General features: G+C 36.2%; 2 protein-coding genes across 3 annotated transcripts in view; both read right to left on the bottom strand.

Moving 5' to 3' along the window:
• LOC134795192 (neurobeachin-like) overlaps nucleotides 1-16,252 on the bottom strand; it is an 868,575-nt gene that overhangs the window by 820,117 nt on the left and 32,206 nt on the right. The gene's annotated exons all lie outside the window — the stretch shown is intronic.
• Nucleotides 3,908-7,622, bottom strand: LOC134794990 (uncharacterized). 2 transcript variants are annotated; one of them, XM_063766849.1, is made up of 5 exons: nucleotides 7,522-7,622; nucleotides 7,012-7,074; nucleotides 6,871-6,930; nucleotides 4,591-4,687; nucleotides 3,908-4,242 (listed from the first exon to the last, which is right to left on the bottom strand). In XM_063766849.1, exons 1-5 carry the CDS (start codon nucleotides 7,599-7,601, stop codon nucleotides 3,988-3,990), a joined length of 555 nt encoding a protein of 184 aa, XP_063622919.1. In that variant the 5' UTR covers nucleotides 7,602-7,622; the 3' UTR covers nucleotides 3,908-3,987. The 2 variants fall into 2 exon arrangements, with proteins under 2 accessions (XP_063622919.1, XP_063622920.1); XM_063766850.1 differs by having other exon boundaries at nucleotides 3,908-4,687.

Here is a 16,252-nt window from a genome sequence, read left to right as displayed (position 1 = left end):
TTTTTATCGCACAAAAACAATGCATACGCAATATTTGTGATGTACGACAGCATGTATCTTGTAAACCTTTATTCAAAGAGCTTAAACTTTTAACATTACCATCACTGGATATCTATGAAATGTGTATTTTTGTAAAGACAAATCCAAACCTATTTAAAAAGGTGAGTGATGTGTGGAGCTTTAATACCCGTTACCCAGATAACTTGTACTTGCCGAGAATAAAAACGAAATTATTTAAGGCCGTTCCCGTACCCAAATGAAATCTACAATCGAGCCTCCCCTCACGCCACCCGTCCCGCCCCTAGATACAATGACGATACAACAGCGCCACGCAAGAAGTAGCGACTTAAATGAACTAACAGGACACTGATTTGTAAAACGTATTACTAAATACTGAAAAAAAGCATGCTGCATCTCATAGATGGCGTTAAAGTTAAATTGGAAAAATAAATGAAACATAGTGCAAATTAAATATTCATTTTAATGAAGTCAACTCTTATTTCAATAATATTTAATTATGAGGGTGTAAATACAGTTTATATTTAAACAAATTAATGACTGCAAGTTTTCTATAATATCATTATTTATTAGGTATACTGTGCAGGTATATCATCGATATTTATTTAAAAAAAACCGGGCAAGTGCGAGTCGGACTCGCGCACGAAGGGTTCCGTACCATAATGCAAAAAAAAACAAAAAAAAAGCAAAAAAAAAAACGGTCACCCATCCAAATACTGACCACTCCCGACGTTGCTTAACTTTGGTCAAAAATCACGTTTGTTGTATGGGAGCCCCATTTAAATCTTTATTTACAATATACAAACTCTTAGTGACCGTCGTGATGCTAATGATTCCGTTCTGCTCTTCAAAATTTTCCGTTCACAATTAGATGCCCCTATTCTTTTACATAAAATCTGTTTTAGAGTTCCGCGAAGACGAGAGCGCCGTTGTCGTAAAAGAATAGTAGATTGTTAACCAAGGGTTGAAAGGCACCCATTTCTGTCGAGGTAGTTTGGCGCTCGAACGCAGTGAGAGCGCCAATAGTCCGAGACGGAAATGGTGCCTTTCACCCGAGTTAAACACTCTACTTTTCATATCGAATGCGAGGAAACCAAACAAGACAAGGCAATTTTGCAAAATCAGTAATTGAAGTACCCATTAGACCAACGGCCATGATTTTTTTCCTTAGGACTTACTTGCAATCGGAGACTTTACATGTGTGAAGATTAATAACCCCTAGCGAAAATCATTTAGATTGCAATATTTAGGAAAACACACATTTTTTAACAAACTGCAGTCATTTTAAAATGATTTGTTCATTATAGTATGAAAATCAGCGGGATTGCCACTTACTTTTTAATTTTATACTTTTTCGTTCTAAAAGCCGCAACACACTACCGGACCGCACCGCGACCTTGGTGCGCCGCACCACATAATAACATAATAAAAGTATATTAAATAACAATTTAATTAATAATATAAGAACATTTTATGTTGTATTTTATTTTATTTCATGAATATAGTGCTAAATAACTTTAAAAACCAATTTAATATCGTACAAACGTTTAACTGTGGCTGTATAAGATTCTGCCTTTGCTCATTTACGCAAGTGTAAGGTTTAAAAAAATATATTTGGTGTATTCCTTTTGGTTCCCGCCTTATGAAATCGAGTAAATAGAAAATTCAACGAAAGAAATCAAGAATAATATGTTTTTAACAATTTACTTACATAATTTTTTATAAAACCAGGATCAACGTGGGATTAGTAAAATAAACAATTACCAATTGTTCCAGGCGAGGAAATAAAGACTATTTTTCCATTTTGTTTCCACCCAGTTGTTCGTGGGACGGGGACGCAGAGGAGTACACCACTTTTCTGCGCTAGAGCATAAACGTATCACTTTCTGCGCACCTTTTAGAACAACAACGACCCACTTTCAGAGCATGAGATATGAAAACTTATTTTCTATACCATTCTGCAGGACTGGCTACGGTAGAAACGTATTCATTAAACGCGCATGTAAACTATTTAATGAAAACCTTAAACTTAATGATGTAGACTTCTTTCACTGTACACTAACACAACTTAAGAATGCATTTAAATATTGAATTTAACTAAATTTATAACTTGCTTAACGCATTTAAAATGTATTTTTGACAAAGTATCAAATCATAGATTTACAAATTTCTAGTAATATATAGTAATTGCAATAATACAAATTAAGTCTTTCTCTTATATAGTTAATAGCCACGGACCTATTTATATGTTTTTCTGTTATGAAACTATAGGTCTATTCTTATTGTCTTTAAAATATGTTCATAATCCATGTATGACTGTTTGTTTCTTAATAAAAAAAAAAAAAAAAAAAAAAAAAATATATATATATATATATTCTGTTTTTAGTATTTGTTGTTATAGCGGCAACAGAAATACATCATCTGTGAAAATTTCAACTGTCTAGCTCTCACGGTTCGTGAGATACAGCCTGGTGACAGACGGACGGACGGACGGACGGACAGCGAAGTCTTAGTAATAGGGTCCCGTTTTACTCTTTGGGTACGGAACCCTAATTAGGGCATACCGGTACAAGTGCGAAAAATAGGTAATTCGCACATGTATCATACAACGTTTTACAGTACATAATATGGCCCTTTAAATTTTCGACATAGTTACGTAATGTGCTAATTATCGCACTAATGCGGTAAAGTAGCACCATATTGTAATAGTACTTACCTACATTACGTTTACAAGTGCGGCAAATAGGAAAATCGAAACGAGTGGCGATAAATTCGAACACGACCGAAGGGAGTGTTTTGAATCGACACGAGTTGCGAATTACCTATTGGCACATGTATCGTACAACGTTTTACAGTACCTACAGTCCTACATACTAGGGTTTGCTCCCGGGAAATACCGGTACCGAAAGTACCGGGAATTCCCGGGATTTAGAGCCAAGCAAAGAACCGGGATTTCAAAATTAAATTCCCGGTACTTTCGGGATTTTCGGGACTAATATTTCCGGTACAATATTTGACTGTTTTCTGTTACTTAGCATGAAATATCATGTTTTTTAAAGAAATACATTATATAAATCCATTGCTGACGCTAATACTTTTACGACTGACCATATATTAAAGCAAAACAAAAATAGTCAATGGGTTTGACAATGCCAACAAAATAAAATAGCTTATTTTGAAACTATACGAGTGTTTCTACGATAAATAATTTTATACGAATAATTAGTTAGTTGTATACTAAATACGAGCAAAAACTAGAGAGAATTGTGTTATTAATAAAATATTTCTTTTAATTCGAATACGGTATAAGAAACTCTTATTGATAATCTGAATGACATTTTAAAATGAATTAAAATATTATAGTGACATGTCCTCTCCTTGGTAAATTCTTAATTCTGGCTGCAACAACTTCTTGATCCTTCCTATTGATAATTTTATTACCATTTTTACCTACTCACATGCAATTTTGCACATTTATTCAAGCCCCTTATCTTGTCTAGAATACAAAATTTCGTAAACGTAGCTCTAACAGTTATTCATAAATTAACGTTTTAAAACCGGCATTTTTGTGCCTGACTGACTAATAGATCAAAAACCTAACCCACTTCGAGCTGACCTAGAAACTTGAAATTTGGCACTAAGGAATGCAAATCGGTTATTTTTTGTATGGAAATAACCGCGGTTTCGGTTAATAACCGATTATTTCCATACAAAAAATAACCGATTTGCATTCCCTATTTGGCACCAAGGTAGACTATTAGGAGTTTATAGAGGGAACAATCTAAAAAATGAAAATTATTGATAATTTGATGAAGAAAAACATATATACTTATCGATAATAGATGACTAATTTTCATTTATGGTATTAATCGATCAGGTTTGTCTTTAGGATCAAAAGTCTATATGGGATCCATTGCATTAAAGGAATACAAAAGTCAGAAATGATAGTCAAAGTCCGACAGTCGTACTTCACTCGCGAAACGCCCCGAACAAAACGATATGTGACCGTGACGTCAAGGTCACAAAGAGTCCATCTTGAAGTATGAACAAAACAAGAAAATTGCGATTTTGTCGGTGAAATATTGCGTTTATGTATATAGTTTCCATACAATCTTTTATTGGATAAAATGCGAGGAATCGAATCGAATGGTAACTAACTGCGACAATTCTTCGACCGACGGTTTTGTCAGGAAGCTCTTCTTCCACATTGAACGATATTTGTAACTGAAAATAAAATATATTGTATGTGTTAGCATTTACAATTTGTCACATCATGTACAGTCGACGTCAAAGATATGTACCTATTGCAGCATACTCCTTTGTAATAAGGTGAAAAATGTATACATATATTTGACGTCGACTGTACATATAAAGCACCGGTGGTAAAGAACCAACGAGAGAAATAAAAGTAAGACCCTGTATAATGACTACGAATCGTGTGATAAATCAATTTACGATGGAATTCTGGCACACGAAGTTGAAACAATGTTATTCTAGCTAGGTAGTTAGTACAAAAGGTAAAATTGTTCTCTGCTCTACAATCAATAAGCATAATTAGCATGAATCACCTACCTCATGGGTATCTTCTTCCTCTAATATACTAGGAACCCGATAAGTGTCATCCACCTGTGCAATGCGTGGGTTCAAAATGTTTGAGCCGGTCGCCTCACTGTCAAAACCAAAATTAAATAAATGTATGATGTTTTACAGCACATATGGACTTTACCGCACTAGTGCGATAATGCACACACACATTACGTAACTATGTCAAATATTTAAAGGGCTAGTAGTAGTAGTAAACTCTTTATTGTACAAAAAGACATATTAAAAATAACATACAATTAGCAAGAAGTACAAAGGCGAACTTATCCCTTTGAGGGATCTCTTCCAGTTAACCTATAGGGCTATATGTACTGTAAAACGTTGTACGATACATGTGAGAATAGGTAATACGCAACTCATGTCAACTGTGTGTATTTTTCGCACTATTTTTTATCATCAAGTGATGATGAACAATAACAGCCACATTTTGCCTCTCATTAAGCATCCGGACAAATCTGTCGGTCGAAGAATTGTAGCAGCCAGTCATTTCTTTACAACATCACTCAATTTATAAATTAGTCCATTACTATTTCATAAATTGATCATGGACCCGCGAAACGCAGCATTCCAGAAATGCAGTTATTTCGAAAAGTGAGACAGACTAATTTCAAAATTTTTATGTAGGTACCTATATTATAACAAGTGATGACAATGGAGAAAACTACTTGAAAGTAAATAAACCATTGTGCTGGTTACAGGTACAGTCGGCGTCAAATACTTTGTAGCAACAAAGTAGCCAAATAGTAACATCTAGCAAGTAACATAATAAAATTGCGGTTTATGACGTAAGTGTTAAAAAAACTGCTTACTAGATCTCGTTCAAACCAATTTTCGGTGGAAGTTTGCATGGTAATGTACATCATATATATATATATATATTTTATCATTCTCTTATTTTAGAAGTTAAAGGACACACATTTTACAACTTTGGAGGTGGTCTCTCCCGCAAACTATTGAGTTTAGAAAAAAATGATATCAAAAACCTCAATATATTTTTTGAAGACCTATCCATAAATACCCCACACGTATGGGATTGATGCAAAAAAAAATTTTGAGTTTCAGTTCTAAGTATGGGAAACCCCCAAAATGTATTGTTTTTTTCTATTTTTGTTGAAAAATCCAAGTTTCAACAGTACCTATAGTTCTTATAGTTTCAGAAAAAAGTCGCTGTATATACGGACGGACAGACAGACAGACATGACGAATCCTTAAGGGTTCCGTTTTTTGCCATTTGGCTACAGAACCCTAAAAATGCTCTATCACAGGTAAATGAGAAATTGAAAATGGAAATAATTGCCCAAGATTATTAGTTTTATTAAAATAAAAAATCGGTCAACACGCTCAAGAAAAGGAAATCATTTACTATTGTGTAGGGTAGGTATAATATAAAATAACTACCAGTTCATTAAAAAATACGTAAAAGAATAACGAAAGTACGGACAATCGGTAAATCCCGGGATTTTAATTTCCGGGACTTACTCAGGCAACCCTATTACATTCTATCAGTGTACATTTTTAGGGTTCCGTACCCAAAGGGTAAAAACGGGACCCTATTACTAAGACTTCGCTGTCCGTCCGTCCGTCTGTCCGTCTGTCATCAGGCTGTATCTCATGAACCGTGGTAGCTAGACAGTTTAAAATTTCACAGATGATTGAATTTCTATCGCCGCTATAACAACAAATACTAAAAACAGAATAAAATGCAACAAACGTGATTTTTGCCGTTTTTTGCATAATGGTACGGAACCCTGCGTGTGCAAAACCAACTTGCACTTGGCCGGTTTTTTTAAATTAAGTACCTCTTGGAGAATATCAAATAACTGATGAGGGCAATGTATCTCGTACGATATTATTGATTGGCGACATTTTATTTAGTTTTCGGCGAACATTTGCTAAGTAGGTAGTACTAATACTACTAATAGCCATCTAGGAAAATAAGTACAAAATATGTCCAAATAATTGAGAATATCAATTCAATTCATAAAAAGATATAAGCATCTGCACTGATAGGAAAACAGTAGGTATCTAAATCTAACTAAGGTCTATTCGTACGCCGCCGCTGTGAGTACTTGAGTAGGTAGGTATTTGTGACGTTATCTATGAAAAGGGACCTTATTGTCGATGGCGCTTCCGCCATTATTAACGATGCTCTGATATAAATACCACGCCGTGCGACGCAGTGCGTCGTAAGCGCCATAGACAATAAGGTCCCTTTTCATAGATAATGCCACAATTAGAATTAGAACTTACTCGTTACTTTGAATGTCAGTGGTTGATGAAATCGGAGATTCCATTTCCATATTTTGCAGTCTGTAAATAAAGATAAATTGTAGTAGTGTATTGTGTTACGTAGGTAGGGCTAAAAAGCACAAATCAAATAATTATACTCACTCGATGTAGTCTAAAGATATAGTATCATGTTCGGCTGTGAAATTATCCAATTTTCTTCTTTTCCTAGAAAGACAAAAAAGTAAAAAGTTTAGACGCATGACAAATCACGAGCTGAGGTTCGAACCCTCGATAGGTGGATGGATTGCTAAAAGAACGCTTTATGCGTCTAATTGTGTGCGTTACATGTATCACTGTGTGCTCGTATTTATAGGAAGGCCTACTACACCGCAACCGCGTAACTACGACTCACGACGCACACATAGACGGCAATGTTTTCTGTCTTTGCCGTGCAAGGCGCTAGTGCCGCGTGGTGTAAACGTCGCGAATCGCAATATCCTTTTAAGCTATTTAGATGATGAATTGATGACAATGTTTACCGGTAGATGGAGCGATTATTAAATTCTAGAATGTTTTAAGTTATATGGATTACTAATTAGTACGATCAAGTATATATTAAATTAAGTAATAATTACGTATTTCACTGTGTAATAAATATACATTTTTACTTACGTTAGTTCCATTGTTTGTTGGAATCTTCCGAGTTGTCTTTTTCGAGATGTCTTCTTTTTATTCAATTGCTTGTTACCCATTATAACTTAAAGGTTTTGGTGCACACACTAGGACACACAACACAGCACAGTTTTTATAAGTAAATCTTATATTTGTTTGGGGACACCTAGTACAGGTCCATCTGGCACGAGCGCTCAGCCATCACTGTCTCATTTCGAAAGACGGACGGAGATAGAGCATGCAGGCCGGAGTCGATATTTTGTTACGATAGAATTAGTTGATGTTTATTTATTTTAAAAATATTGCCTCTAATTATCGTTTTTCTAAAGCTGTCAAATTACTGTTATACTTATGATTGATTTTTCTCTTTTTTTTGTTTCATAGTGTCACATAGTAAAGAAACGAGTAAAGTTGGAGTAAAAATTCGAATTGGAGGTTACTTTGGGAATAAATTGTATCGAGCGAAGTGTTATGAATCGTGTATCGAAAGCTGTGTTATTAAAGATAATATAATCAAGAATTATATTTATTTTTCCCACGTCTACAAGTATCACCGTTTCTTAGAAAAATAGGATAATTATTGGGGTATTTTTACATTTCTGGCTCAGGGAACGGCCTTAAGAACAGCTGCTATCCAATGGCCATCAGATTATTTAATGCTCTACCGAACAGTCTCAAAAACTTGTCTTTAAGGGAACTGAAAAGAAAACTTTCGCAATGGTTGCTAGAAGAATGCTTCTATTCTGTTAACGAATTCCTGAAGAGAAATGAAATTGCCCGTAGCTATTAAGTATTTATGTAATTAAATGTATTGATTATGGTTTTGTAAAAATAGTTTAGACTAGAATAAGTGTTTATATTTGCATGTCTTTACTGACAAAGCATGTGAGACTCAATACCTCTGTTGTAAATACCTTTGTAATGACCATGTTTTTAGCAAATAAATTTCTGATTTCTGATTTCTGATTTCTGAATGGAATCATTTGGTTGGAACACATAAATAAAAGTCATAAATTCGGATCGAACGGTCGGCTTTGCTCAAAAGCTGCATTTAAGTGGCGCCAGCGGCGAGCCGCACCTGGAACGCGATTCGAACATTTAAAATGTTAGATAAACTATTATCAAATCAATACCAACTTTAAATAGTGAATGTTTGAATGCTGCTCTTGTTCAAACTTGTGAACCGATGCGTGCGTTGTCGGCCTTTAAGATGAAATACGCAATACGGTACACAACGAAGGCAGCAAAAATATCTGACACGATCTTATTTGTGGAGCCATAAGAGCGTGTCACATATTTTTGCGACCTTCGAAGGGTAACATATTGTAACTGTACGCTCTTTTCTTGAACGATGAAGATCGTATCGATTCGGTTTGACAATACCGCAGGCAAGTTCATTACAACGAGAACTGCCAATCAACAAAACTGGTGAAAATGGAAATGTTGGAAATGTTACCTACATTTATCATACCGTTTTACTTCAATATTGTTTCTTTTTTAATCACTCTGAAATGTTGCTGAATACCGGTGTAATTTTAGTGCAGCTAGGGATTGCAATCCGGTCCGGCGGATCCGGTAATCCGGCCGGATCCGGCACTTTTTAGGAGCTACCGGATCCGGTTGAAATCACCGGATCCGGACCGGATCCGGGAAAATAGAAAAAAAAGACCGCACGCAGCACCCACTGCGCGTTTTAGGTGACATAAAGGCGACGTATAGAAGAAGGAAGTTAAACAGAATAAAGAACGAATGAAAAAATCCATATTTAGTAAAATAAGAAGATATTAAATATGATTGAGAACAGAAGAGGATTTCCTCTTCTTTCATGTTGGTGGCACGAATCGGCACGATACGATGATTACTTAAATAATTAGAAGTAAAATTTAAAGGATGGAGATGCCATGGAAGGCATTTGTAACGACCGGTCTGGCCTAGTATAGTGAGTAGTGACCATTCAGTGACCCTGCCTATGAAGCCGATGGTCCTGGGTTTGAATACCGGTAAGGGCATTTATTTGTGTGAGGAACACAGATATTTGTTCCTGAGTTATGGGTGTTTTCTACGTATACCGGGTGTGGCTTGTAATATGAGCAAAAAATTGAACAGTATGCTGTACTCCTCATACTGACCAACATTTGATCAGCGACTTTTAAAATAACTTGGGGTTTGATTTTTAATACACTTTAAAGTTTATTCTTAGACGCAATGTATTGCGAATTAGCGAAGGCGTGACAAGCAACGTCAATCACAATGATATGGCGTGGCGATGGCGTCCATTGAAGATAATATTTATTTTGTATGAAAAATAGGGAGTCTAAATACTTCATAATTTTTAAAAGTTGTTGAACAAAAGTGTCACCGTTTGAGGAGTGCAATCTATGTTTTAATTATTTGCTCATGTTACAGGCCACACCCGGTATAAGCATGTATTTATCAATATACTATACGTATATATATCGTCGCCTAGTAATACTACCTAGAGCTAGCTAGTACCCATATTACAAGCTTTGCTTGGTTTGGGGCTACGAGTAGGTCGATCTGTATAAAATTGTCCCAAAATATTTATTCATGAATTATTTATTTATTTGTGATTTAGGCTATAAAACTATTTTCACCGATAAAAAATGAAAGCAAGATAATAATGGAGCGCATTTCATACAATTTTGGTTAAAAGTAAAATATCTTGTTACTAGAATGGATGTCAGCGTTACAAATAATTCCATCAAAGAACAGTTACGAAAACTTGTCCTTTCAAGGAGTTCCATTTCCCATCCCATAATTATTCCATTTTTAAATTGAGATTGACTTCGACTATGTGACACTTTTTAATACTTCGTTTTATTTTATTGTTAAAAAGTTATTTCTTCTTAACTTCAAAATGTTGTTTTATGAATACATTTGTAAAAATACCCTTTGTTTCTCATATAACGCATAAAACTTGAAAAATATGTCATTTAATTAATTTTAATATCCTTATACCTAACCGGATCCGGCCGGATTGAGGCCAAAATCCGGCCGAACCGGCCGGATTGAAAATCAATCCGGTTTGCAATCCTTAGGGATTTGCTGCACTTAGGTGCAGCGTTTTAATTCAATGTTAATGTAAAGGAATTACACAATTAACCGACTAAATTAAACGAACAAGCCCGAGCTAATTATACCGCACGGATTCTTTCATAATATCCATCTGCGCGCAGATGGAATGAACAGCAAAGAACTGCTGTGTTACAATGTAATGAATCACCTACCGGGTGTTGGTATAAGTACTTTCAGGAAAAGTGCCGACTTCAGACAAAATCGTCAATATTCAGAAAACCTGTCTAACGGCTCGATTCGGGAAATGAATTAGAGATTACCTAGATACGATATAGTAACGATATGTGACGTCCCACGGGAAAAGGTACTTTATGGCGGTTGGCGCTTACGCTATTATTAACGCCGCTCCAATATTATTGCGGCGCTATGCGTATGCGTACATATCTTTACTATTTCATATCTAGTGAATCTCTAATTCATTTCCCGAATCGAGCCGTAATAGTAATATCAGCAAGTGAATCTTTACGTTTTTTTTAAAGCCACATTAAACTCCCAAAATAAAGGTGCACCCGTAATTAACTTTACTCAGTGTTGCTCTACTAAAGTTAACTGCGGTGTGGATGAACCTTATAGTTTATAATTTGTACTAGGTACCTACATAGTAGTAACCTCATTTAACACAAGGCCGCAAACGCCAGTCAATTCTGGATCCCCTTTAAGGCTATTTGGATAGTAATATTGGTGAGAGGCTTATAGCTGTCAGTGGCCGCTGACCGCCTGTCACGAAGCTCACGAACCGAATACCAATTTAATCTACTCCGGAAGCATTCAATATCCCAGCACTTCCTGCTATCGACTTCAATCGAGAGCCAATCTATATGTGAAGGAAAGGTAGGTCATAAATCTGGTGGGTAGCGTTATTCGTTGTAGTTTTATTTTGTGGTTTCTGGCCTGCTCTTCATAGAGGTCGAAATTTTTTTGATGTACTTTACAAGTGTACACAGTTGCGTTCGGATCTTTCCAAATGCGTTGCCAACCTAACGACATCTGCAGCTGACTGTTTGAAGACTGAACAGATGTACTGAAGACTTGCTTAGTTTGTGACCAGTTCGATTATATGTACGTTAACACTTTAATTGTACACAAGACAGGTTACAATTTTACGAGCGTAACAAAATAGCTTCAATAAAATTGTCCCCAATTAGTTTATTAGATGTTTGTTGCCCTTTCTACTCATTTGGCAATATTTCTTTACACCACCACCGAAAGTGTCTTAACTATATTCAGCCGATACGCCTGTCGAACGCTGTCAAGAAAGTTTCAGGCTATTTCAGCTCCAGCCACAAATCACTCGTGACGTTTGACTATCGATATTTCCCCCTGTCGGGTACGCAAAAATACTAGAGATGCCGCGAATTGTCGGTTGTTATTCGGTATTCGGCTTAGGATTTTCAAACATTTCACATATTCGGCCGAATTCTCAATAAGCAAATTCTGAAGAAAGCAAATATGTTTTTGACAAATGTTGATGCAAGGTTTTATCGTCATTCGTAATTTAAATAGGTAGTCACATGGTATAATAATATACTCCGCCTGGTACTCCATTCCGAGATTCGCGTATGACCTAACTGACACGCGCCTACGTCATCATGCTGTTTACAGGTTCTCAAACTTTGAAATGTGGGAGAATTTTAACCAACGGTGAAAATTATTTTAACGGCATTAATTTTAAGTTATTCATGTAGAAACATAGTAAAATAAAACAAATCTAATGTATTAAATTAAACTTTATTTATCTATACAAAACAAACGTTTAAAAAACTAATTCACAGTTACACATTAAGCTTACGACGTGAAAAGTTTGGAAAACACTGCGACTGCTGACACTGAGCGAGAAGGAAATAACAATTAACACGCGTTCGACAAGGATGACGGTCAGGGCATGAAGTTATCTAGATCCGAATTGTCAAATGTCCACAGCGCTATCCTGTGTTGCCAGTAGTATAAACAGAATTACCCGAAAGTCTGAATTTTTCGTGAATCGGAAGATATTGCTAACGAGTAATTAAAAATGACGTGTTATTGTAAAATTTAAGCTAAAATACATATAAATGAAAATTATAAAATTATAAAGAAATATTTTAACTTATTAACCATAGGTATAATGTACCCATGTAACATGTTATGTTGAAATAAAGTGGCAATGTTATTGTGACGTAATCGCGTGTCACTCTGGGAATGGAAGACCATGTTTTATTAGACCATGGGTAGTCATCTACTAGAGTAAACGTCAAAACGATTCAAGGAGCCGAAACTCATTAGGAACTACTTACTAGTTCAATTCTTTCTTGCGATTATGCTTTCAATAGTAGGTAACCTAAACAAACTAACAAACATTATAGTAAGTTATATGTAAGTTATGATTATGAATGTCTTGTAAATCACAAGGCATCCATAAAATATTCATAAATATTTATAGTGTAAGTGGGATTGATGGGGCGTTTTCAATCAGCTAAAGGCAGTAGTTGTTGAAAGAGTAATTTATTTACTTGGCGAATTTATGTTTACAGTTTGTAACAGTGCACAAAAAAGGTAACACTGTCCGCGTAAAGGTGTAGACCCACAAGAAAATGCAGGAGCAAACACCCTTAGCACGAACGTAACCACCGGTCTGAGATACTAGTAATGACTCATTACTAATGAGTCTCCGAGCATCTCTTGATAGAAAGTACTAGAGTAGCTGATACTTCGTATAAAATAACCGTGTTACCTATCGAATCTATCAAATAAACAAAAATCCAACGTAGAACTTAACTATTCTACGAAAGACAAACACTTGCGCGTTCTATCTCGACGCCAGCGACATCTAGCGATTAGTTGGGTAAACTTTCCGTATTGGAAGTGGTGTTTATGTTACAATAGTAGATTATTATACCCAATAATAGATTATTCTTTTGTTGGTTGTGGTGTTGATATTTCAATTTTAACGAGCTATCTACTGAACTTTTAGCCGAATATTCAGCGCTTCGGCTGAGAGCGTCAAATATAGGCAAAAACTTTATGGCAGCCCCAATACATACGCTCATTTAATACCCCAGAAAAACGACTGTTTCCCTTTCTGACGACACTCGGGAACTTTCCAGTTTCAATTTATTTCGTACGTGCCCGAAGTTCGCCTGAAGTTTCTCGGTTTCAATTACTTTATTACATTGTAAAGAGATAAACCTCTTACATTACATGGTTACATTATGCCTACCTTTTAGTGTCAGTACGGATGCCACAAACACAAGTACAGTCACCTGCAATAATATGTTACTTTTAGAAGGCCGCCAAAATATGTGGCACGCTCTTATGGCTCTACAAATAAGATCGTGTCAGATATTTTTGCGGCCTTCGAACAGTAACATAATATTGCAGGTGACTGTACAAGTATTTGACAGGGTACCTCACCCCGCGGCGGCAGATTGCCTACAGATTTACAAAATTGCAATTCGATTAACGACGCGATGATTGACAGTACAATACCCTAGTGCAGAGGTCGGCAAACATTTGAGAAAAGCCAACTACAGTAAAGTTTTAGAAAATCAACCAACCAACAATTAGTAGTTATAGTTTTAGAAAAGAGCCACAATAGTAGTAGGGCTTACGGCGATATTTACATCGAAAGCTGCATTTTTGGCAGAAAGCAAGCCGCTTTGCTCAGTGATACTAGGGACCAATCTGAATGATTTCATCCGAGGAAACACAAATTTCATTCACTAGAATTCAAGATAGCGGACCTTTTCCAAAATGGCGGCTGCAATATTTAAAAAAATTATAGACACAAAACGGCTGCACCGATTTTAATGATTGATATATCGATCAATTCGTATTGACACTTGTAATCGAATAAAAAATATGGCATTTAAGAAATTAAAGATGGCGGCCGAATATTAAGAAAATTGTGTTTTTTTTCTTTAATTTTTTTCCTTCTAATGAAAATAACAACTAAATATTCTATGTTATGATCACATATTCTTTCATTTAAATGAAACCTGATAATATTATCTGCAAAATAAAAAAATAATCTTAACAATCCGTTGAGTAGTTTTTGAACTATACGCATTTCAAAAAGCGCGTAACTGCCGTTCGAAACGGCCCGCTCGCGCGGCTCGCGTCAAAACTGAGAACTTTGATGATTTAAAGGTAAAAAAAGAACTGAAAACATATTTACTTTATTTACTGAGCTATAAATAAATAAATAAATTGTATTTCTGCTTATTATTTGTGACCATCACGGGAAAAGGTATAGCGGCTGGCGCTTACGTCGCTTAGCACCGCAATAGTATTGGAGCGGCGTTAATAATAGCGTAAGCGCCATCCGCCCTAAGGTACCTATACCAGTGGGTTCAAATTTATTCCTCTCTATCATCTTTGCCCGATGTGGTTGAACTGAAAGAAAAGAAAATTCATATGAAATCAGATCAAAATATACCTAATATAATTAAATTATATATATAGAGATGAACTACGCCAAACTGTCCCGCCCCTCCAATACTATTTCTATGTGTGTAGTATTGAAATAGTAATGGAGGGCGGGACAGTTTGGCGTGGTTTATCTATAAGTACCTTTTGTTTTTGCAAGTGCTGCATTGCACTGTGCAGGGTAGACGTGTCGGAACACGTGCAGCGCATTGTTTCGCAGCCTTTTTTACAGCCGCAATGGTCCAGGTATGATAATTCACGCCACATCGCCCTAGCATCAGACCATTGCGATTCCCAACTGCCATTAGATGACTTCCAACCCCAAGAGGATGGCAATGGCACAGAGGCATCATCAAGAATAAGGGCATATCACCCCATAAGTGGCCTGCTTGATATGTGAGACGGAGCGCGTGTTTATGTAATGCTGCCGATGTTGGTGGGATGCTGGTTACCAATTTATTTTTAGTAGTAAATAGCTCCTTGCGTACCAAGTTGTCCGACGAATGTGATATTTGTGGGTCATATAAGTAACAGGTGAACTTTTCCAGCACAGCCATGATTTCTTCAGGAAGGCTTTGTAATGGCTGCGATATTTCTTTCAAAGTTGGTGTAACTTCAGGGTGTAACAACCACGTTTTGAAGCAAGACTTCTTTCCTTTTGTATGGAAGTAAGAAGTAGTGTCACACCCTGTAGAGGCGTTCACGCCACGAAGAGCGATTGATCTGTCAGGACCCAAAGTATTTGCTATTTATGAACATCGATATAACGGCGTTTATTTGCAGTCCCAGTTATTAGCCATAACTCTTGCAGGCCACTATCAATTGAAGATTGATGATATGATATCAATAACACCAAAACATCTGTATCGGAAGTTCTAATCAAAATACGCCTAATTCCCTGTTCTGCCTGATCTTTTGCGTGAAGTACGATGCGGCCATCAGCTTCTTCTGCATGTGTTCCTATTCATAAGATCAGGCAGAACAGGAAATTAGGCGTATTTTGATTAGATCTTTCGATACAGATGTTTTGGTGTTATTGATATCATATCATCAAACTTAAATTGAGAGTGGCCTGCAAGAGTTATGGCTATTAACTGGGACTGCAAATAACGCCGTTATGGCGATGTTCATAAAATAGCAAATACTTTGGGTTCTGACAGATCAACCGCTCTTCGTGACTTTCACGCCTCTACAGGGTGTGACACTACTTCTTACTTCCACACAAAAGGAA

Source organism: Cydia splendana, chromosome 11 (assembly GCF_910591565.1).
Source record: "Cydia splendana chromosome 11, ilCydSple1.2, whole genome shotgun sequence".
NCBI classification, from domain to species: Eukaryota; Metazoa; Arthropoda; class Insecta; order Lepidoptera; family Tortricidae; genus Cydia; species Cydia splendana.
This window is presented reverse-complemented; position numbering and strand designations above follow the sequence as displayed.